This window comes from Microcaecilia unicolor, chromosome 3 (genome assembly GCF_901765095.1).
Source record: "Microcaecilia unicolor chromosome 3, aMicUni1.1, whole genome shotgun sequence".
In the NCBI taxonomy this organism is placed as follows: Eukaryota; Metazoa; Chordata; class Amphibia; order Gymnophiona; family Siphonopidae; genus Microcaecilia; species Microcaecilia unicolor.
This window is the reverse complement of record NC_044033.1, coordinates 243,024,275-243,050,610: the sequence shown is the minus strand read 5'-3', so window position 1 is coordinate 243,050,610 and position 26,336 is coordinate 243,024,275. Positions and strand designations below refer to the sequence as shown.

Here is a 26,336-nt window from a genome sequence, read left to right as displayed (position 1 = left end):
TATTGTCTATCATTTATTAATTTGATATATAGCTTCTTTTTTGCACAAGTCAAGGCAGTTTACATAATTATTATAAAACTTAACATAAAAATGTGGCAAAAAGTAAAAGAACACCATTTTCTATAGGACAGAACAACACACACATCAAACGTCATCCAGAGATCATTCACTCAAAGACAGCATACACATCAGGTCACATCAGAAGGTTATTTAGCAGCGCAGTTCAGAGCCGTGCTTGAATGGAACAGGTCAGACAGGAGCAAAACCCTGGGTAATGCTGGAGCAGGGGTTGGTTCGCCCTATCCTGTTATATAGTCTTCCCTGGCTGGGGGATACATCCCATTCCTTGCAACGGGGAAAGAATCCTAATGTATAATCACACGATTGGATTATCTTGAAGGGTTTTGACTGCTTAGTTTAGAGGCTGTTTTCTCCTTTAAAATATAATCCAGCTTTCCTGCCAGGACCGCTGGATGAAGTTACAGATGATGGGGAAAATTGAAGTCTTAAATGTTTTGACCAAGCTTTTAATCCATGAAAGCATTATCCTCTTTGTTGTTTTTCAAGCTAGATATACTTTGCCACAGAGGGATTTTATCCAGTACAAGTAAATTTGTTACATCTTGCTTACTGAGGCTAGGTTTGATACGCAGTGGCCAACATCAGTGGTGTAGCCACAGGTGGGCCAGGGCCCACCTACTTAGGGCTTAAGCCTACCCAACAGTAGCATACGTTTAGTGGTAGCTGGTGGGAATCCCAAGCTCCACCAGCTAAAGACTTCCGCCTAATGGTAACAAAAACGCTACTCTTAACGATACCGGAACCTGCGCATGCTCAGTTTTCAGCACATGCCTTTGCAGACTGTCAAAGTGGAAAGAAGCATTTTCCTGCCAGCTTAGATATTTTTTTGGTGGTGGTCATGGTAGTGGTGGGGGGTGGGGGGGGGGGGGGGAGAACACTTGGTGCCCACCTACTTCTTGCCTAGGCCCACCCACAATCTGTTGTCTGCCTACGCCCCTAGCCAACATATCCCCTGGAAGAGGCTCTGGCCTCTGGGTAGTCAAGGCTAGTAGCTGCAGAATCTAAAAACTTTGCTGGAAGGGGAATATCAGGAGGATCTGAAGTACTCACCTGAGGAGGAAACTGGGAGGACACTCTGGCCCTCATGATCAAAAGCAAACTCTGGTGCTAGAGGCTGTTAACGCCATACTAGCGCCAGAGTTTGCAGCCGACCCATGATCAGAGCCCTCAAGCACCTGAAACAGCGCACTCGAGGGCTCTCAGCGCAAGTAGCATGCAAATGCATGCTAAACAGGGCTTCTAGCGCAATTAGCTTGCAAGTCCAAAGGTGTGTGCCTATAAACGAGAGACTGGCGGCATGTGAAGATTTGAATTTTATACCTTTGCAATTGGGGTAGTGAAGGGTTAGATAGGTTCTTGCTGTTCGCATCACGTTTCTTAATGGTAGATCGATGTAAGTTCCGTCATGTAATCTGGTGTGAGTCCGTAGATGATTCTGTGGACCAGGGGCGTAGCCAGACTTCGGCGGGAGGGGGGTCCAGATGCCGAGGTGAGGGGGAACATTTTAGCCACCCCCGGCGCTGCTGACCCCCCCTTTTTTAACCTCCCCCTGCCATTTTGACCCCCCATGCCACCACCACCACCACTACCTTTGACCCCCCCCGGCACAAACCCTTTTGACCCCCTCTTCCCGCCGCCACCACCCTCCCCTACTGTCGCCGTTGGCTACCTTTGCTGGCGGGGGTTAAGACATATTATTGTACGTTAACCCCAGTTATTAGTAATTAGGTCTCAATGTATAAAATTGGACCTGTGCTAGACCAGCATAAGTTAGGGGTAAAATAACGCGCCTTAACAGTAGTCCACTTTGATAACTAGTACCCTAAATCAATTCTCCTGATCCATTTTTCCTGTATTGGACCTGGGTCCACCTTAAGGAGGTGGGATACCCCTGGATGATGTCAGCAGGTGGGAGGGTGAAAAGTACTGGGCATGCTCTGCTCAGCTGCTTTTCTCTTGCTTATTGTTTGCAGGGCTGTGTTCAGCCAGTGGAAAATACCTAGATGAAAAGCTGCAAAATATTTGTCTCTTGAGACTGGAAATCTTGCAAGCCCCGGCCCCCGGTCCTAGCTCTTCAGAGGGACAGGAGGGAATTTATCGGAGGTCTTCAGGAACAAGTTCAGCCTCCTCTTGTGTCTTAATTATCTTCTAGGAACAGGGAAATCCCGGGCCTGAATCCATCCCAGCACTGCAGAATTCAGAGGGAAAACAAGGGAAATGTCTGTCCTGGTTTCTGATCAGGTAAGAAAGGCTTCTTTCTCGTCTTGTACACACTGAAAGGAAAACTGTTCCCTGTGCAGCTATTCCAGACATCTCTTCTCTTTTCTTGTTTGTCTGTTTTAGAGTTGATCCTGGGGGAATTCTGAACAAAAATTTTTGAAAATTCTGTGTGGTTTATTTGTAGCGTTTTTGTACAGATTTCCCCATCCTAATGCCCGAAATGTCCTCTTATTTCACTCTTCAAGCTCCAGCCTCCCACATCCACCCCAATTGCACCTTCACATTTCTCTGCCCCCTCCCACCCACCCCAATTGCACCTTCACATTTCTCTGCCCTCCCCCATTGTACTCCTGGAGCTGGCTCTCCCTGTTCCCTGCAAAGACGGTGTGGCAGGAGCAGGAAGTGAACTGCTGCACATCAGGTCACTTCCTCCTCCTCTGCAGGCTTAGCTTTGACTGCTCATGTTAGCGATTTTCAACCTTTTTCATCTGGCGGCACACTTACAAGGCGCAAAAATTGTCAAGGCACACCAGTGGAATGTAACCCATACCCGCCTGTCCATTCAAACCCCACCCATCCCTGCAAGTAATCTCCTCCATCCCCACCCATACATGTAACCTTCAGAAGTAGCCATTTCATTTGGGTCCCAATGAACAAAACTGCGGCCCAGCACAGAACAGCTCCAGAGTTTACCTCCCCAACAGTGCTTATGAAGCTGAGTGGTCTGTGTGCATGCACTGAGTGTTCTGCATGCTGATGGAACTCTCAGGAGAGTGACAGCTCAGGCTGGCAGTTGGAAGGGAGATGTATTGGTGAGAACATGTTACTAGGAAAAGACCGGAAGAAAGTTGATGCTGGAGATCATCACCTGAAAGAAAAGGCGCCCACCGTTCAAGAGAGCCAGAGAGAAAACAAAGAGAACAGCTAAGTGCACATAAGAGAAAATAGTAAAGGAAACCTGAACAATAAATAAGAAATAACTAAAATACAAAAAAAAAAAAAGAGTGGAGGAAAACTTGGAGGTCTCTGGAAATCTGAAAGATAGGAGAAAAGAAACTTTAAAGAATCTAGTGTTTTGCAAAATTGAATGTGCTTAAATGATATATGTAACTAATATTTATACTCATCTGAAAATGCGCTCAATGTTTCTAGAGACTAAACTGATTTGTGTTGGAAACCTGTAATTGAAATACATAAGTTAAATTTGCAAGTTGGTAAAATTTCATTAACATTTAGATATAGTTCAAATAATACAAAAATGTTTTCTTTTTATTGTTAAACTCCCTGGTTGGCGTTGAGTCATTGTGGGGAAACACTGTGACATATTTGGTACCACCATTGTAATACCTTGCTCTGCCACCAGGGGGTTTACTTTACAAAGTAAATTATCAGCACTAACTGGCATTCAATAGAATTTACACGCACAGCTTGCATTCTGAAAATGTATGCACAGGGTTATAGAATAAACCTGCTCTGCACCTAACTCAGGCACCACTATTTACACCAAGCTTTTGGTGTAATTGGAGACTCCAGGAGTTAGGGGCCAAAATCTTTTCGGCAACAATTTTTTCTGGTCCATAACGTCTACTTTTTCACCAGAAGTATTTAGGTTGATTGCTCAGACTTTGGTACTGTCCTATATCAACTATTGTAATATAGAGGGGCATTTTCGATAGAACATCTAAATCAGAATTTGGACTTTTTACAAAAACAGCCAAATTCCGAACAGGAAAGAAGGTAATTTTTGAAATAGATGGACGTCTATCTTTTGTGTTCGAAAATACTATGGACGTCCTGTGATTTGGACGTCCTTTTTTTTGTCCATTTTCGAACAAAAGACGTCCAAATTCAAGATGTCCAAAACAGAGGAGGAGTGGCTTAATGGTTAGTTCAGCGGGCTTTGATCCTGGCAACATGGTTTCAATTCTCACTGGTGCTCCTTGTGACTTTGGGCAAGTCAAATGCAAGGGGCATTTTTGGATATGACATCTAAGTCTGAATTTGGACGTTTTTTGTAAAACGTCCAAAATCAGAACAGGAAAGGTCATTTTCTACAAAAAAAAGTCTATCTTTTCCTTTTGAAAGTGCAGTTTTGAAAAATGTTTTGTGATTTGGGGGAGTAAGGAGGTGATCCCTGAGTCCCTCCAGTGGTCATCTGATCATTTGGGGCAGCTCTTGTGTGGAGCAGAGGAGTAGCCTAGTAGCAGACCTTGATCCTGGGGAAGTGGGTTCAATTCCCACTGCAGCTATTCATTATAAAAACAGGTCTAGCTCAAAACTTCTTGGATGTTTTTGTTTTGTTTCATTATGGCTGAAAGATGTCTAAGTCTTAGGAACGCCAAAGTCCTGCCTTGAACACACCCCTGGCAAACCCCCTTGAGATTTAGACATAGTCCTTCTGACAAACCAGAGAAAGATGTCTAAAAAGAGGTTTTGAAAATAGTGATTTGGATGTCTTTGTGAGATAATCATCCAAATGGACTTATGTCTGTCACTTTTTGGATGTTTTTCTCTTTTGAAAATGAACATGATAGTCTCCTTGGGCTGTAGAGAAAAGATAATTAAGGGGCCCTTTTACAAAGCAGCGGTAAGCCCCATGCAGGCTTACCACTCGTTAAAATGGAAGTACCGCTGAGCTTCAGCAGCAGTCTGGCAGTAGTTCCCACCCCCAGCGCATGCCACTTCTGGCGCTACAAAAATATTTTAATTTTTGTAGTGCCGGTGTGTACCCAGTGGTAATTGAGCAGTGTCGTTCGCTGCCCGGTTACCGCCGGGATAATGCGGGAGCCCTTACCGCCATCTAAACGGGTGGCGGTAAGTGCTCCTACCCGAAATGGATGTACGGCAAATGCTTTACTTGCCACACGTCCATTTCCTTTTAAAAAAAACCCAAACTTGCCTTTTATCCACTGCGGTAAAAGGGGGCCTCGGCGCGTTTCAAAAAACACGCACCGACACCAGCGCAGACCCCCTTTTGCCGCAGCTTCGTAAAAGGACACCTAAGAGATTTCAAACTTTGCTGAATACAACAGCTCATCTGAATTTTAAGGTACCAAAGTCTAAGAGGACTACTCAATTGCTGGTACAGTTACATTGGTTGCTAATGCTAGCAAGTGTGTTGAAATTGTGCTCTTTGTTTTGTATTTTTAAAGTTTACATGGGTTAGTTTCTCATTATATGATCTCTCTAATTTATCGGTCTCCTAGGAACTCCAGCGCTCACTCTAGGGAGCTCTTACTGCTCTGTTACCCCAACCCCAAAAGGGTTAAATGTAAGAGTTATTGTGTCAGTACTTTTGCATATCAGGGCTGCCACTTACTGGAATAGTCTTCCGCATAACATTAGAGGTCGGGCTAATTATGCCACACTTCGGAAGTTGTTGAAATCTTTTTTTATTTAGAAATTCTTTGACTCAATTTTTATGGATTATTTTTGGAATGTTTAGGATTTTTCTTTTTTTACTGAATTGTTTACTTTTATGTATCATGATTTTTCTGCTGTAATATTCCTGGGAATGCCCAGTCTTCTTGACACGTAAGCAACACTGAACTCGTGAGGAATGTATGGGGTATACGTGTCCTGTGATGTAACATAATATAACAAAATTTTATAACACATTCATTATAATGAAATTGTGATTGACAGTGCCCTGTTTGCTGTTCCAGGCATTGGTCACATTCAAGGATGTTGCTGCTTATTTCTTGGAAGCGGACTGGGACATTGTGGGAGAAAGGCAGAAGGAGCTCTACAAGAAGGTCATCAAGGAGATTCATGACATCCTTATGTCACGAGGTAAATATGTCTTTTTTTATCATCTATCACACAGGCACATTAATGGAATGGGTGCTGTTATTTTATTAGAGCTGGAAAAATCCCAGCTACCAGGTCCTATGGGCAACAAGGCCACAAAGTACATAAGTATTGCCACACTGGGACAGACCAAAGGTCCATCAAGCCCAGCATCCTGTTTCCAACAGTGGCCAATCCAGGTCACAAGTACCTGGCAGAAAAATAAAGAATAGCAACATTCCGTGTAGAACCCCAAAGAGTAGCAAGATTCTGGAATCCTAAAGAGTGACAAGATTCCATGTAGAACCCCAAAGAGTAGCAAGATTCTGGAATCCTAAAGAGTGACAATGTTCCATGCAGAACCCCAAAGAGTAGCAAGATTCCATTCAGAATCCCAAGTACATAAGTGTTGCCACGCTAGGACAGACCAAAGGTCCATCAAGCCCAGCATCCTGGTTCCAACAGTGGCCAATCCAGGTCACAAATACCTGGCAAGATCCTGAAAAAGTTCAATGCATTTTATGCTGCTTATCCCAGAAATAAGCAGTGGATTTTCCCCAAGTCAATTTAATAATGGTCTATGGACTTTTCCTTTAGGAAGCTGTCCAAACCTTTTTTTAAACCCCGAAATTGACTCAAGGTGTTGGGAAGGTGTTTTTGCCAATGATGAGGAATAGATCCTTTTCCGACCAGGTCAGTAGGATCATTTGTAGCTCGGTGGACTAGCCGGTCAAGAGCTCCTTGAGGCTTTTTCCTCCCATAAACCTTAAGGTGCTGGAGTTTCACATTTTCTTACTATACATTGGTGGGGTATGAGTGTTGTTGGAATTCTGGACAGTGAATTTTTACCTCCCCAACCACCGTTTTTATTGTTTAGGGGCATCCAATGGTATCTTCAGTTGTTACAGAACGCGGCTGCTAAGCCACTGCTGCTCTTGTCTCTTTGCATTGGCTTCCTATTCGTTTGAGAGTTTTATTTAAGTTGGCTTGTACAATTTTTTAAAATGTTTGATGGTAGATCTCCAGACTACTTCTTTCGTTTGATTTCTTTTCCTTTCGTTCATGGTAGGTAGTCAGAGATCCATTTGGCTTGATTCTACCTTCCTTTTCTAATGTTAGATAACAAAAGGACATCTCCAAAATCTTTTTATATCAGGCTCCCCATTTTTGGCTCTCTCTTCCTATTTCACTTCAGAGTTCTTTCCGCTATTTTTCATTTCATAAGAATATAAAAGACCTATTTCGTTTATCATTTATTTACTATACCATCACCTCTTGCATAGCAAATCAGAACGGTTTACATCTTTAAAAATACAAATAACATACCATGATATTCTAACTTATAAAAGAAATCAATTTTATGATAGGACAGCGCTAAGAAAAACTTCCATACCAAAGAGGACAAAACAATTAATTGTATCAATCGTACACATCACATCAGTCAATCCTATTTCCTTTGGTAATATATATTCCCTGTTCAATTGTTATATTTTCTTTCCTTCCTGAGTGGTTCTCTAGATAGGCAGCGCTAAATTTAAAAAGCTCTTTCAAAAGAAATAGGTTTTCAAGGCCTTAGGAAAGAGCATAAATGATTCTTCCACCATGATAAATTTTGGGAGGGAGTTCCACAGTGATGGTGATAGAAAGAAAAAGGCTGAGGCTCAGGTTGATTCCCACCTAGCTCTCGAGGGAGGTGGAATTACCAGCCTGTTGTCAGTAAGTGAACATAAAGTTTGCGGTGGTGTGTACGGAATAATTAAATTCGCCAGATAGGGTGGTGTAGCTGAGTCAAGTGCTTTATATGTAAGGTTAAGAACCTTAAATGAAATTCTCAGATCGGGAACCAATTTCTGTCTTTAATTTTTCAATGCTGTTTTTTTTTTTCTTCTTTTCATTCACTCTGTTACCCGCTTTGAACTACTAATTAAGTGAGAGTTAGTGGGATATAAGAATCACATCACATCAGGTATTACAGAGACGTTTGGGCACCTTCAAAGCCTTCACCTAGGAGGTTCATGAATAGAAATAGATCTTCCGATCAGAAAACAGACGGATCTTCCCCAGGGTTTCTAACTATAAATTTAAATGTCACTTTCCTACTTATTAACAGGTTATTCAAGTGTTAATCCTGATGTTATATTCAAGATTGAAAAAGATGAGAACTATTTCACGCAAAACGTTCAGTGGGAGAGAAATGAAAACCTGAATGACCCCATGAAAAGTAAGTAAATATTTCAGATTTAAAGGGCTCTGCATTTTCAGATCACAGGACATGGGTCATTAACATCAAACATTTGGAGACTTAAAAATACATTTTGTAATTTACCAGTATTATATCCGTAGTGATTCCTTGCAAATGTGTTTTTTTTGTCACAGGCCTTCCAATTGTAACATCTGTGTTCTCACTAAGCATTAAACAAGAAGAAGATCTCCCCTTCATGGGTCATTGTGAATTGGAGACATCTGAACAGACTTTCCCTTCTGTAATAAGTAAGTATAAACCTTTCCCTGCACATCTTGAAGAAAAGACGGCTGAGGGGAGATATGATAGAGGTCTATAAAATAATGAGTGGAGTGGAACGGGTAGACGAGAATCGTTTGTTTACTCTTTCCAAAAATACTAGGACTAGGGGAGCATGCGATGAAACTACAAAGTAGTAAATTTAATACGAATTAGAGAAAAATTTTCTTCACTCAACGTGTAATTAAACTCTGGAATTTGTTGCCAGAGAATGTGGTAAAAAAGGCAGATAGCTTAGCGGGGTTTAAAAAAGGTCTGGACAGCTTCCAAGAGGAAAAGTCCATAGACCATTATTAAATTGACTTGGGGAAAATCCACTGCTTATTTCTGGGATTAACAGCATAAAGTGTATTGAGCTTTTCTGGGATCTTGCCAGGTATTTGTGACCTGGATTGGCCACTGTTGGAAACAGGATGCTGGGCTTGATGGATCTTTGGTCTGTCCCAGTGTGACAATACATATCTACTTATGCAGAGTGCTGCACTTAGGATGCAGAAATCCAAAGGAGATGTACCAGATAGGAGAAAAGCACAGCTCAGGAGAGGGACATTGGGTTGCGATGTCCAAGGATCTCAAGGTGACAAAACAATGGACAAGGCGGTGGCCACAGTCAGAAGTATGCTAGGCTGAAGAGAGAGGGGTATAACCAGCAGAAGAAAGGAGGTGTTGAGGCCCCGTTTGTTCAGTTTTGGAGACCACATCTTGCTAAACACAACAAAAGACTTGAAGCGGTTTAGAGACGAGCAATGAAAGTAGTTTGAGGTTTGCGCTCTAAGATGTATGAGGAGGAACGATGACCTGAAGATGTATACCCTGAAGGAAAGGCGAGACGGGGGTAATATGATACAGACATTCAAATATTTGAAAGTTATCGATCTACAAAGAAACTTTTCCAGAGGAGGGAAGGTGGTAGAACTAGCGGATATGAATTTAGATTGCAGGGGGCCAACTCAGAAAGATCTTTTTCATGGAGAGGGTGTAGATGCATGGAATGCCCTCCCGCAGGAGGTGGTGGAGATGAAAACAATAACAGAATTAAAAAATGCGTTGGATAAACACAAAGGAATCCTGCATGGAAGGGTTGGAATTAAACAAGTTTAGTTTTTTTTTTGGTTACATTTGTACCCCGCGCTTTCCCACTCATGGCAGGCTCAATGCGGTAGGCAATAGAGGGTTAAGTGACTTGCCCAGAGTCACAAGGAGCTGCCTGTGCTGGGAATCGAACTCAGTTCCTCAGGACCAAAGTCCACCACCCTAACCACTAGGCCACTCCTGGCAACACCACTAATTTAGACGCAAAGCCAGTACTGGGCAGACTTCTACGGTCTGTGCCTTGATCATGGCTGGACAGATTCAGCGTCAGTAGCTGGAGAACAAGAACAGTGCTGGGCAGATTTCCACGGTCTGTACCCCGATCATGGCTTGAGAGATTTGGATGGGCTGGAGTGGGCTTCGATGACAAATGGAATTTGCTGAATCATTATGGGGTAACATAATAGATGACGGAAGATAAAGGCCTGTACGATCTAGCCAGTCTGCACAACAAGATCATAATGTTTGATGAGATACTACATACACATACTTGTTCTTGATTTGTCCTTGCCATTTTCAGGGCACAGACTGTAGAAGTCTACCCAGCACTAGTAGTTATTCTTCAGCTACTTGACTTCAACAGTCTGTACCCTGAAAATGGCAAGGACAAATCAAGAACAAGTATGCATATGTAGAATCTCATCATACCTTATGCTATGAGTTTATCTTGTTGTGCAGACTGTGATAGATCGTCCCGAAAACAACAAGGTAGACGATCTGCAAACTCCAAAGTGGAAGACAAAAAGAGCAGATCAGTAATAGATGTATACAAACTTTATTAGATTTATTTTTGAGATTATGCTTTTAGACTATTTGTAATGTATCTGTTTTTATTAATATTTTGAGTTAATATAATTTATTGTATATCATTTTAGGGACTCCTGAGGCAGGCCTGAACGGCCGAAACACGACTCATGTCGAGCCCAGTTTTTTAAGAATAAACTCTTGCTTTGAACATTTTTCTGAGTCCAGTAGAAGTTTGTTTGGCGTCATCCATCTTGTCACCTTCGCTGTGTTCTTTTCTACAAACTTTGTTAATCAATTTGCCGATAATGTGATGCTGTCATTAGATGTCGAACATAAGTCACATATATATAAGATCTGGGCTGTTTTTGATAACAATTGTTGGAACATATATGGCCATTTAATAAAGGCTTTATAGAGAGGATCACTGAGTAGCCCCTGACGCAGCCCTACTGGGCGAAACACGGCCTGTGTTGGGCATTTTTATATGCAAATTGATAAAGTTTGTATACATCTATTACTTATCTGTTCTTTTCTCTTTGACTGTGATAGATCATACAGGCCTTTATCCTCTGTCATCTACTATGTTACCCCATAATGATTTAGCAGATTTCAAATTGTTTGTGTCTGGCATAATGCAATTTCTGAACAACAGAAACTAGATGGAGAACAGTCTTGTCAACCCCCCCCCCTCCTGATGGCATAAATTTCAATTATGTTAATGCAGCAGCAGTATCTACAACAGAGCTCTTTATAGCTCTTGAGAAAGGAGTTACCCACCACAATATGAAAATATCCAGTTATTGCTAGAATACATTTCTCTCTTTTGGTGGAAGTGCCTATGAAAACAACATAATTCTGAGTACTTACAGGCTCTGTGCTAGCTTTTGTGTAACATATTGCATTATCTTTTCCCTATAACAGACTCTCACGATGTCAAGCCTGATATTTTAATCCGATTTGAGCAAGAGGGATTCAGGACTGAACCTCAGGGGTCTGAGGAAAGAAGAAATCAGGCCACCACATGCACATGTGAGGAACTGCCTGAAGCTTGGATTAAAGCTGGTAATGAGGTAATACTACAAACTTCCTTCAAAAAAGATGCCCACTCTGGATAGTAATAATGAGGTTATCATAGCTTCTGACTTCTAACCTTTGTTGGCAGATACCCCAGATTCTACAAACGACATTGCCAATATGGCACATGCAACTTAATTGATTAATGAGCTAATCAGCGCCATCAATTGGCTGATAACCAATCATTGGCATTAATTAGGAGTTACACGTACGTGGAGGGGCATAATCGAATGGGGATGACCATCTGTAAGGGTGCCCATCTCTGAGGACGTCCCCACGAATGGGCGGGGCATCCCCTATTATCAAAACAAGATGGGTGTCCATCTTTCTTTTCGATAATACGGTCGGAGACACCCAAATCTCAACATTTAGGTCGACCTTAGAGATGGGCGACCTTTGAGATGGTCGTCCCTGGTTTTCGGCGATAATGGAAACCGAGGACGCCCATCTCAAAAACGACCAAATCCAAGGCATATGGTCGTGGGAGGAGCCAGCATTCGTACTGCACTGGTCCCCCTGACATGCCAGGACACCAACCGGGCACCCTAGGGGGCACTGCAGTGAACTTCACAAATTGCTCCCAGGTGCATAGCTCCCTTACCTTCGGTGCTGAGCCCCCAAACCCTCCCCCCCCCCCAAAAAAAACCACTCCCCACAACTGTACACCACTACCATAGCCCTTAGGGATGAAGGGGGGCACCTAGATGTGGGTACAGTGGGTTTGTGGTGGGTTTTGAAGGGCTCACATTTACCACCGCAAGTGTAACAGGTAGGGGGGGATGGGCCTGGGTCCGCCTGCCTGAAGTGCACTGCACCCACTAAAAACTGCTCCAGGGACCTGCATACTGCTGTCATGGAGCTGGGTATGATATTTGAGGCTGGCATAGAGGCTGGAAAAAAAATGTGTTTTAATTTTTTTTTTTTGGGTGGGAGGGGGTTGGTGGCCACTGGGGAAGTAAGGGGAGGTCATCCCCGATTCCCTCCGGTGGTCATCTGGTCAGTTTGAGTACCTTTTCGAGGCTTGGTCATGAAAAAAAATGGACCAAGTAAAGTCAGCCAAATGCTCGTCAGGGACGCCCTTCTTTTTTCCATTATCGGCCAAGGATGCCCATCTCTTAAGCACGCCCCTGTCCCACCTTCGGTACGCTGCCGATACGCCCACGGGAACTTTGGTCATCCCTGCAACGGAAAGCAGTTGAGGACGCCCAAAATCCGCTTTCGATTATGCTGATTTGGGCGCCTCTGAGAGAAGGATGCCCATCTCCTGATTTGTGTCGAAAGATGGGCGCCCTTCTCTTTCGATTATGCCCATAATAATGTCCGTCTGTGTAACTGCGGATTCCATCAAAAAATACTCTGAGCAGTACAGGCTGTGATATTTTGAGGCTGAAGCAGCAAATTATTGTGTACCCACAAACAAGAGGCAAAAGCAGAGAGCAGCAGACACAGGACTTCCAGGCTGCATGCAACAAAATTACATAAGTACATAAGTATTGCTACACTGGGACAGACAAAAGGTCCATTCAGCCCAGCATCCTGCTTCCAACATTGGCCAATCCAGGTCACAAATACCTGGCAAGATCCCGAAAAAGTTCAATACATTTTATGCTGCTTATCCCAGAAATAAACAGTGGATTTTCCCCAAGTCAATTTAATAATGGTCTATGGACATTTCCTTTAGGGAGCCATTCAGACCGTTATAAACCCTGCTAAGCTAACTGCCTTTACCACATTCTCTAGCAACGAATTCCAGAGTTAAATTACACGTTGAGTGAAGAAAAGTTTTCTCTGATTCGTATTAAATTTACTACTTTGTAGCTTCATCGCATGCCCCCTAGTCCTAGTATTTATTGAAAAAGTAAACAATTCACGTCTACTCGTTCCACTCCACTCATTATTTTATAGACCTCTATCATATCTCCCCTCAGCCATCTTTTCTCCAAGCTGAAGAGCCCTAGACGCTTTAGCCTTTCCTGATAGGGAAGTCATCCTATCCCCTTTATCATTTTTGTCGCCCTTCTCTGCACCTTTTCTAATTCCACTATATGTTTTTTGAGATGCAGCGACTAGAATTGAACACAGTATTCGAGGTGCAGTTGCACCATGGACCGATACAAAGGCATTATAACAGCCTCACTTTTGTTTTCCATTCCTTTCCTAATAATACCTAACATTTGGGGCATAGAGGCTGGCAAGTATTATTTTTAATCACTTTCGTGGGGGGTGGGAGGGGGTTAGTGACCACAGGAGGAGTAAGGGGAGGTGATCCCTGATTCCCTCCAGTGGTCATCTGCTCATTTGGAGCACCTTTATGTGGGGAGTGGAGGAGTAGCCTAGTGGTTAGTGCAGCAGACCTTGGTCCTGGTGTAGTGGGTTAAATTCCCACTGCAGCTATTGGTTATAAAAATAGGTCTAGCTCTAAACATTTTTGTTTTGTTCCATTATGGCTGAAAACCGTCTTAAGTCTTAGGAACGCCCAAGTCCCACCTTGAAAACGCCCCTGGCACACCCCCTTGAGATTTAGATGCACTTCTGACGGACTTCAGAGAAAAACGTCTAAAAAGCATTTTTCGAAAATACTGATTTGGACGTTTTTGTGAGAAAAACGTTGAAATCCAGACTTACGTCACTTTTTGGACGTTTTTCTCTTTTGAAAATGAGCCTGTAGGTATTTCCCTGTCCCTGGAGGACTCACAGTCTAAGGGGCCCTTTTACAGAGCGGCGGTAAGCCCAACGCTCGCTCTTCCAGGACTACTGCCGGCCCAACACAGCTGCTAGCAGTAGTCCTGCCCTGAGAGAGGGAACCCCAGAAATGGCTTGTACCACTGGGTTAGCATAGGAGTCGATATCGCCACCTCAGTGGGTGGTGGTAAGGGCTCCCCACTGCACGGCCATGTATGTCTGGGGCTTTTTTACCCACCGGTAAAAAGAGCCCTGGCACACAAGAAAAATGGCCCCTGCTTCCAGCACAGGGCCCTTTTCCTGCAGCTTGATAAAAAGACCCCTCATTTTGTAACTGAGGCAATGGAGGATTAAGTGAATTGCCTAAGATCACACGGAATAGCAGTGGGATTTGAACCGGGATCTTTGGATGTCAAGACTGGTGCTCTAACCATTAGGTTACCCCTCCGCTCCACAATATATTGTACATTAAACATGAATTAGGTTGAAATGTGGGAGCACTTAAAATCTTTTTTTCATGGCTGTTTGTTTGTACTTAGCTTCTTGTTATAAATTAACCAAGGGAAGGGAAATGGGACTTGATATACTGCCATTCTGAGGTTTTTGCAACTACATTCAAAGTGGTTTACATATATTCAGATACTTATTTTGTACCAGGGGCAATGGAGAGTTAAGTGACTTGGCCCAGAGGCACAAGGAGCTGCAGTGGCAATTGAACTCAGTTTCCCAGGATCAAAGTCCACTGCACTAACCACTAGGCTACTCTTCCACTCCACTCCAAGGAGGAACAAAGCTGGTGGAGGGGAAATGAGTCAGCGTGAGTTCAGCAAACAAAATCTAGCCTTAAAACTATTAGCTGGTTGATATTCACAGAAGTTAGCGAAGTTGACCTCAAGCTTCCTAATATGATTTGATAACAGCATTTTCTCAGTTCGTACCCAAATGTGAACACAATTATAATATTGTAATGTTGACTATTCCTTGCAGCACTGTTTTATGTAAAATTTCTACAGCACTGCATAAGTTTCAGTATGAGGTCCGCAACTGTGGAATAGTTTACTCTTGGAGTTGAAATGTATGACAGATTATTTAATTTGTGAAAAAAAAGATAAAGGCTTGGATGTTTACTTCTGCTTACCTGTGATATTATTTTGTTGAACGATTTTCTGTTTCTGTTTGTTTTTATGTGAGGTATTATATATGTTTATTTGTAAACTGCTTAGTGGTATGTTGATAGTTGGGTGTAAATTTTATCAAAAGAAAGTAAAAGAAAAAATAATGAAACTGACTTAGGATGTTCCTGTTTGCTGTTCCAGGCATCAGTCACATTCAAGGATATTACTGCTTATTTCTCGGAAGTGGAGTGGAACAGTCTTGGGGATTGGCAGAAATTGCTGTACAAGAAAGTCATCAAGGAAATTCATGTTATCCTTATTTCACGAGGTAAATATGTTTCTCTGTCATCTACCACACAGGCACATTATGGAATCAGTGGTATAAAAATCACAGGTACCATAAGCATCTGAAATTTAGAACCTGGATTCTGATGCTATCCCATATTCAACAGTAGAAAAGGTTCAAAGAAGAGTAACCAAAATGAGAAAGGGGATGGAACTTCTCTCGTATGAGGAAAGGCTAAAGAGGTTAGGGCTGTTCAACTTGGAAAAGAGACGGATGAGGGGAGATATGATTGAGGTCTACAAAATCCTGAGTGGTGTAGAATGAGTAGAAGTAAATTGATTTTTTTATTCGTTCCAAAAGTACAAAGACAAGGGGACAAATAGGAGGAAATATTTTTTCACTCAATGAATAGTTAAGCTCTGGAACTCTTTGCCAGAGGATGTGGTAACAGCGGTTAGTGTATCTGGGTTTCAAAAAGGTTTGGACAAATAACCCGGAGGAATAGTCCGTAGTTTGCTATTGAGACAGACATGGGAAGCAACTGCTTGCACTGGGATTTGTAGAATGGAATGTTGCTAGTCTTTGAGATTCTGCACGGAATCTTGTCACTCTTTAGGATTCCAGAATCTTGCTATTCTTTGGAGTTCTACATGGAATGTTGCTACTCTTTGAGATTCTGCACGGAATCTTGTCACTCTTTAGGATTCTGGAACCTTGCTATTCTTTGGGGTTCTACATGGAATATTGCCACGATTTGGGGGTTTCTGCCAGGTACTTGTGACCTGGCTTGGCCACTGTTTGGAAAACAGGATACTGGGCTAGATGGACCATTGGTCTGACCCAGTATGGCTACTCATGTTCTTAGTAGCAAGTGAAAGACCTCACTGCTGCAGGCTCTGCAAAAGGTGGTGCTCTGTGCTGTAGATAAAATGTAAACCTGAAGCTGGAGTCCCTCTTCCTTTTTTTATTCAAATAATTTGGCACAGAAGACCAAGGAGAAGATTTACCTCTCAGATTTCTTGTGAGAACTATGACATTTACATAAGATTATGAAATGTTAACTGCATGCTAGTTAACTATATTGTGCAACATGTAACCCCTGCAATGCTTCCGCCTTGGGGGGGGGGGGGGGGGGGGGGGTGATGAACAGAAATGTCTGTACCAGAAAACTGTATAGATACAGAGAGTAAGGGTGGGCTAAAATATACTCCAGCAGACGAACTATATCACAACAACAGGGTGGACACCCTGGAGGGTGTGAATGACATGAGGGAAGGACCTAGCGAAGCTAGAGGAATGGACCGATATTTGGCAACTAAGGTTTAATCCCAAAAAATGCGGGGTCATGCACTTGGGTCAGAAGAATCCGAGGGAGCAGTACAGTATAGGGGGTGAAGTGCTTCAGTGTATGAAGGAGGAGCGGGACTTGGGGGTGATTGTGTCTGATGACCTTAAAGCTTCCACACAGGTAGAAAAAGTGACGGTCAAAGCCAGAAGGATGCTTGGGTGCATAAAGAGAGGGATGACCAGCAGGAAAAAGGAGGTGATAGTGCCATTGTATAAGTCTCTGGTGAGGCCTCATTTGGATTACTGCTTGCAGTTCTGGAGACCGCACCTACGGAAAGATATAAACAGGATGAAGTTGGTCCAGAGGGCAGCCATAAAATTAGTAAGCGGTCTTGAACGCAAAAATTATAGAGACAGGCTTATGAACCTCAACATGTATACGCTGGGAGAGAGGAGACATGATAGAGACGTTTAAATATCTCAAGGGCATTTATGTACAGGAAGTGAGCCTTTTTCAACTGAAGGAGAGCTCTGGAACGAGGGGGCATATGATGAAGTTAAGAGGGAATAGGTTTAGGAGTAATCTAGGAAAGCAGTATTTCTCAGAAAGGGTGGTGGAGGCATGGAATGGCCTCTCGGTGGAGGTTGTGGAGTTGAGGACTGTGTCAGAATTTTAAAAGGCATGGGTTAAGCATGTAGGATCGATTAGGAAAAGGAAGAGTTAGGGGTTACAGAGGATGGGCAGATTGGATGGGCCATTTGGCCTTTACCTGTCGTCATGTTTCTTCCAGCAGAATAACTATAAATCACAACAACAAAACTTCCAGGGTTTAATCTTAAACAAGTGGCAAGTCACTTCTGCCTCTTTTCTCCCAGCTTTATCAGACAAATACACCCCAAGATTTCTATTTACACCCCTCTGTGCACACACACACTGCTCCATCAGATCAGGAAAGAGATGGAACCTCCTCAAGGATTCTACAAATACAATTTAAATGTCAGGTTCCTTCTTCTTATTGACAGGTTATTCCATTGTTAATCCTGATGTTGTATTCAAGATTAAAAAGGAAGATGAGAAATATTTCATTCAACACTTTGAATGGGAGGGAAAAGATAACGTGAATGACCCCGTGAAAAGTAAGTAAATGTTTTGGATTTACAGGGCTCTGCATTTTCAGATCACAAGAAATGGGCCACTAACATGAAATATTTGTCGACTTAAAATCCATTGCCCAATTAATATTATCCAATATTATCTTATCCAAGCCACCCCCACCTCTCCCTCCCCCTGTCCCTCCCCTTGTCCATTCCCCTAATTCCTCAACCCCTCCGTCCTTTTCCTCCTTTCCTGAGGTCACTGACGAAGAAATATCACATCTCCTCTCCTCCTCAAAACGAACTACCTGTTCCTTTGATCCCATTCCCACCCACCTTCTTAACACCATCTCTCCTACTCTCACTCCTTTTGTCTGTCATATCCTCAATCTCTCTCTTTCCACTGCGACCGTTCCTGATGCTTTCAAACATGCTGTGGTCACACCACTCCTTAAGAAGCCTTCTCTTGACCCTACCTGTCCTTCAAACTATCGACCCATCTCCCTCCTCCCCTTCCTTTCCAAGTTACTTGAACACGCCGTTCACCGCCACTGCCTTGACTTTCTCTCATCCCATGCTTTTCTTGACCCACTCCAATCTGGCTTTCGCCCTCTTCATTCAACTGAAACTGCACTTACAAAAGTTTCCAATGACCTGTTTCTGGCCAAATCCAAAGGTCTCTAATTCTATCCTCATCCTTCTTGACCTATCCGCCGCTTTTGGCACTGTTGATCACAGCCTACTGCTTGATACACTGTCTTCATTTGGATTCCAGGGCTCTGTTCTCTCCTGGTTCTCCTACCTCTCGCTTCACACCTTTAGTGTACACTGGCGGATCCTCTTCCACTTCTATCCCACTACCAACCGGTGTACCTCAAAGTTCTGTCCTCGGTCCTGTCCTGTTTCCCATCTACACTTCTTCCCTTGGCTCTCTGATATCATCCCATGGCTTTCAATACCATCTCTACGCTGACGACTCCCAGATCTACCTCTGTACCCCCGATGTCTCAACCTGCATCCAGACCAAAGTTTCAGCCTGCCTGTCTGACATCGCTGCCTGGATGTCTTGACGTCATCTGAAGCTCAACATGGCCAAAACCGAGCTTCTCATCTTTCCCTCTAAACCTACCTCCCCTCTCCCCCCCCCCTTTCTCTATTTTGGTGGATGGCACTCTCATTCTCCCTGTCTCATCTGCTCGTAACCTTGAGGTCATCTTTGACTCCTCTCTCTCCTTCTCTGCTCACATTCAGCAGATTGCTAAAACATGCCGTTTCTTTCTCTACAACATTAGCAAAATCCGTCCCTCCATCTCTGAGCACACTCTTATCACCTCTCGTCTTGATTATTGTAACCTACTTTTCACTGGCCTCCCTCTTAGCCATCTCTCTCCTCTTCAATCAATCCAAAGCTCCACTGCGCGACTCATCTTCTGCTAAAGTCGCTATGCACACATTAGCCCTCTCCTTAAGTCACTTCACTGGCTCCCTATCCGTTTCCGTATTCAGTTCAAACTTCTCCTATTAACCTATAAGTGCATTCATTTTGCCGCTCCCCAGTACCTCTCCACTCTTGTCTCTCCCTACGTCCCCCCTCGAGTACTCCATTCTGTAGATAAATCTTATCTGTCCCTTTCTCCTCTGCTGCTAATTCAAGACTCCGTTCCTTTTGTCTCGCTGCACCTCACGCCTGGAATAGACTTCCCGAGCCTGGAATAGACTTCCCGAGCCTGTACGTCTAGCTCCGTCTTTAGCCATTTTCAAGTCCAAACTCAAAACCCACCTCTTTACCACTGCTTTTGACTCCTAACTCACTTGTCCTGTCCTTTATTCTCCTCTTTACTCCCTTACCCTTAATTGTTCTGTGTGTTTACCTGTCTTACCTAGATTGTAAGCTCTCTGAGCAGGGACTGTCTTTTGTGTATGGTGTACAGCGCTGAGTATGCCTTGTAGCGCTATAGAAATGTTAAGTAGTAGTAATATCAGATCCTTGTTGAATTCTAGATGTGTTTTCTCATAACAGGCTTTCCAATTGTAACATCTGTGTTCTCACTGAGTGTTGAACAAGAGGACGATCTCCCCCACGTGGATCATCTTGAATCAGAGCCATCTGAACAGTCTCATCCTTCTGTAACAAGTAAGTATAAAACTCTTTAAGCATATCTTTACTAAGGTCAGCCGGGATATTTAGGAATTCATCACTGGTGGGATAAGAGGCTGTCATCCTCTCTTCTCCTCCCACTGTCTTCTTTTATTCCATTTCCCCCCCTCCTCAGGGGACAAGTCTCCTTCCATTCCAACCCCTCTTCCCCCAGTCCAGCAGTACTCCTTTCATTCCATCCTCCGTTCTGGTCCAGTAGCTCTCCTTTCCCCTTTCTCCTCCCTGGTCTACCTTCAGTTGTCCTCTAGAGGTTGCTGGCAGCAGTGATTCCCATATGTGCTACTTTATATGTATACCTGACCTTGATTTGTCCCTGCCATTTTCAGGGCACAGACCGTAGAAGTCTGCCCAGCACTAGCCCCGCCTTCCACCACCGGTGCTGCCACCCAATCTCCGCTAAGCATCTGAGGATCCATTCCTTCTGAACAGGATTCTTTTATGTTTATCCCACGCATTTTTGAATTCCGTTACCGTTTTCATCTCCACCACCATTCCAAGCATTCAACACTCTGTCATCTTCTCTGTAAGACATTTTGCAGCTAAGGAAACAGGAAATGACATCACAGAGAACGGTACGCTGCAGGGGCCAGCATCCAGGCAGCATATGGGAAGGTAGACCAGGGCGAATGGAAGTGGTGGGGGGGGGGGGGGGGAAGAAAGTGAGAGTATAGGGGATTTTGGATTACTGAGGGGGGAAGGGAAGGGCAAGCAGGAGAAAGAGAGAGAAACTGATGAGGGGATAATGAGATTGATAGATGCAGTATTAGGAGGGAGGGGGCAAAGGGTGAGAGAGAGGTGCAGTACTGGGAGGGAGTGGGCAAAGGGTGGTAATTCTTTTGTAATATCTGCCCACCAAAAACCTACTGTGCACACATATAGGTGACACCTGCAGACATAAGGGCTATTGTACTGGTGTACAGTTGGGTACAGTAGGGTTGTTTTTGGAGGGCTCACCATATAATATAAAGGGGTAATGGCGAGATGGATACCTAGGACCTTTCATGTGAAGTCCACTGCAGCGTCCCCTAGGGTGCCCCACTGCTCTGCTGGGATGTCTGTGTGGCCAGTCTGCTAAGAATTGTGCCCCTCCCCCCTTGTTTTTGTACATTTTCCCCTTGGACTATTTTTTTTTTAAATGGTTCAAAAAGATAAACACACTGAGCACAAAAGCATCTAGCAAATGGCTATTTTCAAAAGAAAAAGTTGGACGTTTTTCCGGTTTGAAAATGGCCAGGTTCACTACTGGATTTTTGGATGTTTTCTGCAAAACATCCAAAACAGGGATTTAGACGTCATATCGAAAATGCCCCTCCACATCATGATTAGAAAGAACCGTAGATAAAAAGGTGATATAGCCAAACAGGAGAGCTATGAAGGGAATCTTCTGCTATATGACAACCTAAGCAAACAAAGGTCGAATGTAAATAAAAGACACCCAAATTGAAAGAAAGGGGTGGAGAAAAAATGAGAACAATTGGATTTTTATAATTGCACATATATATAAATTAGTATGTGTTAAAAGGAAAAACAGGGAATGTGTCAACAGGAATGAACCTGTGTGATCTGTGAACAATAAGAAGACTAAAAGATCCATTAAAGCCTGACAATTTTGCAATGGTTTGGTAAAGTTTTGATTATTATTTTACTAATCTGCAGTAAGCCTAATGGACCAAATTCTATATATGGCACTTAAAATTAACATGTGTCAGGCAATTACGCCTAAGTGTATTCTAAAGACCATGCGTAAATTTATGCATGGTCTTTTTTCTCTGTGAGCCACACAATAAGTACATAAGTATTGCCATACTGGGACAGAGCAAAGGTCCATCAAGCCCAGCATCCTGTTTCCAACAGTGGCCAATCCAGGTCACAATTACCTGACAAGATCCCGAAATTATCCTAGAAATAAGCAGTGGATTTTCCCCAAGTCAATTTAATAATGGTGTATGGACTTTTCTTTTAGGGAGCTGTCTAGTCCTTTTTTAAACCCCACTAAGCTAACCGCCTTTACCACATTCTCTGGCAACAAATTCCAGAGTTTAGTTACACGTTGAGTGAAGAAAACTTTTCTCCGATTCGTGTTAAATTTACTACAATGCTGCCAGTATGAAAGACCAAACTGTAATATGTGATTCCCAGTGAAACCACTGGTATACTAATGATCAAATAATTATGACGAACCAGGGTACTAAATACCAGATATCTTGAACAACGTAAGAAACTTCCTGAATGTGAAATCAACTGAAAACAGTGTACGTATATGAATTAAATATATCCAAAGAAACATCAAGAGAAGTTCTCAGAGTTAATAACTCACCCAAATGCCTTTAGACTCCTGTGGGGATATCTGCCTATTTATGTCTTAAAAGCTGTATAATTTATGTACTTTTATTTTTATTCAACAGATGATGGATTTGGAAATAGGAGAATGAGAGTGTGCGATGGGCAGCAAAAGGAGGAATGGAAACACAAAGACCCTTCCAGAAACAGACCGGATGTAGGAGGTGTTAGTAGCATAAGACCACCTGACATGAAAGAAAATACCCCAAAAGGAGAGCGATCAAATGTATGCACTGAACAAGAGAGAAATTCCATTAATTGCTCAAATCTCAGACAAAATCAGAGAATCCGCAAAAAGAGATTTTGTCAGAGCACCATATGCGAGGAGACGTTCACTGGAAAATTAAAATTGACAGGACAGAACACAGTTCACAGACGAGATAAGTTGTTCCAGTGTATGGATTGTGAAAAATTGTTTGCATATATATCACAACATACAGTTCAAAAAGTTCCCAAAGAAAGAAAACCATCAGAATGTTCTGTACATGATAAAAATTTCAGTCCGGTATTTGAGCTGAGAAGATGTGAATCAATCAGCATTAGCAAGAAACAAGTGCATCAAATGAACCTCAAGGGAGTGAAGCTATTTAAATGTTCAGCATGTGCTAAAAGGTTCACTCAAAAAAATAACCTCAGAATCCATGAATTCAGTAAAAATTTCAGTCAAAAAAATAACCTCAGAATCCATGAAAGAATCCACACTGGTGAAAAACCATATACATGTTCTGAATGTATTAAATGTTTCCATGGCAAATGTGATCTAAGAAAGCATGAAAGAATCCACACTGGAGGGAAACCATATACATGTTCTGAATGTGGTAAAAGCTTCAGTCAAAAAGGTAACCTCAGAATTCATGAAAAAATGCATACTGGAGAAAAACCCTATAAATGTTCTCAGTGTGGTAAAAGCTTTAGTCAAAAAGGTAACCTCAGAATTCATGAAAGCATCCACACTGAAGGGAGACCATATAAATGTTTGGAATGCGGTAAAAACTTCAGACAAAAATCTTACCTCAGAATTCATGAGAGAATCCACACTGGAGAAAAACCATATGATTGTGCTGAATGTGATAAGTGTTTCCACAGCAAATCTGATCTAACAAAGCATGAACGACTCCACTCTGGAGACAAACCGTATAAATGTTCTCAATGTGGTAAAAGCTTCAATCAAAAAAGTAACCTCAGAAGCCATGAGAGAATGCACACTGGAGAGAAACCATATAAATGTTCTCAGTGTGGTAAAAGCTTCAGCCAAAAAAATAACCTCAGAATTCATGAAACTACCCACACTGGAGGGAAATCATATAAATGTTTTGAATGCAACAAAAGCTTCAGACAAAAGTTTTACCTCAGAATTCATGAAAGAATCCACACGGGAGGGAAACCATATGCATGTTCTGAATGTGGTAAGAGCTTCAATCGAATAGATCATCTCAGAATTCATGAAAGAATCCACACTGGAGGCAAGCCCTATAAATGTTCTGAATGTGGTAAAAGGTTCAATCAAAAAGGTAACCTCAGAATTCATGAAATAATCCACACGGGAGAAAAACCAAATAAATGTTCTGAATGTGATAAAAGCTTCAGTCGAAAGTATTACCTCAGAATTCATCAAAGAAGCCATACTGGAGAGAGACCATATAAGTGTTCTGAATGTGATAAAAGCTTCAGTCAAAAAAATAACCTCAGAATTCATGAAAGAATCCACACTAGAGAGAAAGGGAAATGCAAGAAACATTTTAGCAGGAAAACTAGTGAACTGCTGTGTATCTCTGAGGGGGAAGGAATACTTTCCCCTCCCCAGTTTCCCCAATTCTTACTGAGTAGCTTCAAATGGTGACCCTGTTGGACACCTGAAAGGTTTAAGTTAGGCAATGAGTGATTGATAAGTGCAACCAGTGACAGTATATTGCAAATGTTTCACAGCAAATGTAGAAAAATTCTGGCATACTAGACAGCTGTAGAATCTGTAAGAAAGGAATAGTTACTTATCACACAGTGTGCTGCAAAGGTCCTCGGGCAAAAAAATTACTATATGGAGACCCTCACTGTTTTGACAGTGGGGGTAATAACATTGGCTGATGCCGAAGGAAGTAAGGGATGGAAAAGAAAGGGGAGGGGGAAGGGTTGTGAGAAGTGCAGGGTAAAGTTAGGCAGGATAGCAACAAGGGGAAGAAAGGGGATTGGTTGGTAAAAGGCAATGGGATTGATGGAAATAGAGAAGGGATAAGATTGGATAAAGGGTTTGGGCGGTTAAAAAAGAGAAGAAAAAGTATTAGGTGGGTGGGTAGGTGAGGGTGAGGTTGGATAGGAGGAAGTTTGGCTGAAATTGGTTTGGGGGAGAAAGAATTGGTACCTGCTAGTCGGGGGCGCGTTGTGTCCTTGCAGTTTTCTGATGCGGAACGGCTGGCGAGTGCACTTCCGGTTTCGCGTTTTTGAGACGGAGTGAAAGCGAATGGAATCGGGAGGAAGAAATTGTGGAAGCCTGAGGTACATTTGTGTGGGTCTGGGAAGGGGTGAGGGGTGACGGTCAGGTGGCGTGATAGCTGACGAAGTGGAGCGATGATCGTGAGGATGGGGTTTTCAGTAGCGTGAAGCGGATGGGGACGGGCTGGAGGGGCAGTGAGGGTGTTTTGTAGGTTCGTTAGTGTGCAGGGCTGAAGGGTAGTGGGGAGACGTTAATGAATATTGTATCTGGGGGGCAGTTAAGAGATAGAGAGAGGGTGGTGGTTGTTTGGGGGGGTGGGTATTCATTGTGAGACGGGGGTGATGATACAGGGTGAGGAAGTATATTGGGAGCATTTAGGGGAAAAATTTGTTTAATTGTGTATAGAGGGTGTGTGAGCAGGCGGGGGTTGAAATGGGGGTGGGGGCTGGATGGTGATAGTGTGAATGTGTAAAGGATGGCTGCGAAAAGGAGTTACGGGGGGGGGGGGGGGGTTAAAATGGGTGGGAAGAAAAAAAAAATAGCAGGAAGGTGCCAGATGGAGTGGGTTATGGGGGGGATATGATGGTAATGTGAGGGATTTGGATGGTACCGCACCTGCCAGGATTGGACAGCAGGTGCAGAAGAAGAGTCAATTGCAGGAGACATGGGGCCTGAGAGGTGAAATGGTGGAAGGTGGCATTTCGGCAGTGCAGGAGAGGCCAGGTGGTTTGCAGATGAGAGAGGTGTTGTTACAGTTATTGAAGATGCTGGCAAGGATCCATTACTACTACTACTACTGCTGCTACTTGACATTTCTAGGGCACTGCTAGGGTTACGCAGTGTGGTGCAGTGCGACAGAGGGGGACTGTCCCTGCTCAAAGGAGCTTACAATTTAATAGACAACATGTGCAGTCAGCTTACAATCTAAGGGACAACATGTGCAGACAGTCAAATTGGGGCAGTTCAGATTTCTTGGATAGAGGTGAAATTGTTAGGTGCCAAAGGTGACATTGAAGAGGAAAGCTTTGAGCAAGGATTTGAAGATGGGCAGGGAGGGGGCTTGGCGTGTGGGCTCAGGAAGTTTGTTTCAAGCTTAGGGAGAGGTAAGGCAGAAAGGGCGGAGCCAAAGAAGGGAGGTTTGGGAGGGTGCAAGGGAGAGGAGGAGTCGTGCTAATGGGGTGAGTGGTGGAGGTTTGAGGAAGAGATTGAGGAATAAGAAATTGTTGTGTAATGTGTGTTATGTGGTAAAGAGATTGGATAGTAACATAATAGATGACGGCAGAAAAAGACCTGCACGGTCCATCCAGTCTGCCCAACAAGATAACTCATATTTGCTGCTTTTTTGTGATTTGTACCTGTGCTCTTCAGGGCACAGACCGTATAAGTCTGCCCCGCACTATCCCCGCCTCCCAACCACCAGC

At 43.1% G+C, this 26,336-nt stretch overlaps 1 protein-coding gene across 1 annotated transcript; it reads left to right on the top strand.

Annotated features, from left to right (window-relative positions):
- The first annotated feature begins 6,083 nt into the window (after positions 1 to 6,083).
- LOC115466401 (zinc finger protein 2 homolog) lies at positions 6,084 to 24,521 on the top strand. The gene is made up of 4 exons (XM_030197602.1): positions 6,084 to 6,093; positions 17,918 to 18,031; positions 20,010 to 20,123; positions 22,553 to 24,521. The coding sequence occupies exons 1-4, from the start codon at positions 6,084 to 6,086 to the stop codon at positions 24,325 to 24,327; spliced, it is 2,013 nt and encodes a 670-aa protein (XP_030053462.1). The 3' UTR covers positions 24,328 to 24,521.
- Positions 24,522 to 26,336: the final 1,815 nt, after the last annotated feature.

What these genes read in the sequence shown, in the direction of transcription:
- LOC115466401 (XM_030197602.1), top strand. An exon ending in CGTGAATGACCCCGTGAAAA is followed by an intron (nt 18,032 to 20,009) that starts GTAAGTAAATGT and finishes TTCTCATAACAG; the next exon opens with GCTTTCCAATTGTAACATCT. An exon ending in GTCTCATCCTTCTGTAACAA is followed by an intron (nt 20,124 to 22,552) that starts GTAAGTATAAAA and finishes TTTATTCAACAG; the next exon opens with ATGATGGATTTGGAAATAGG.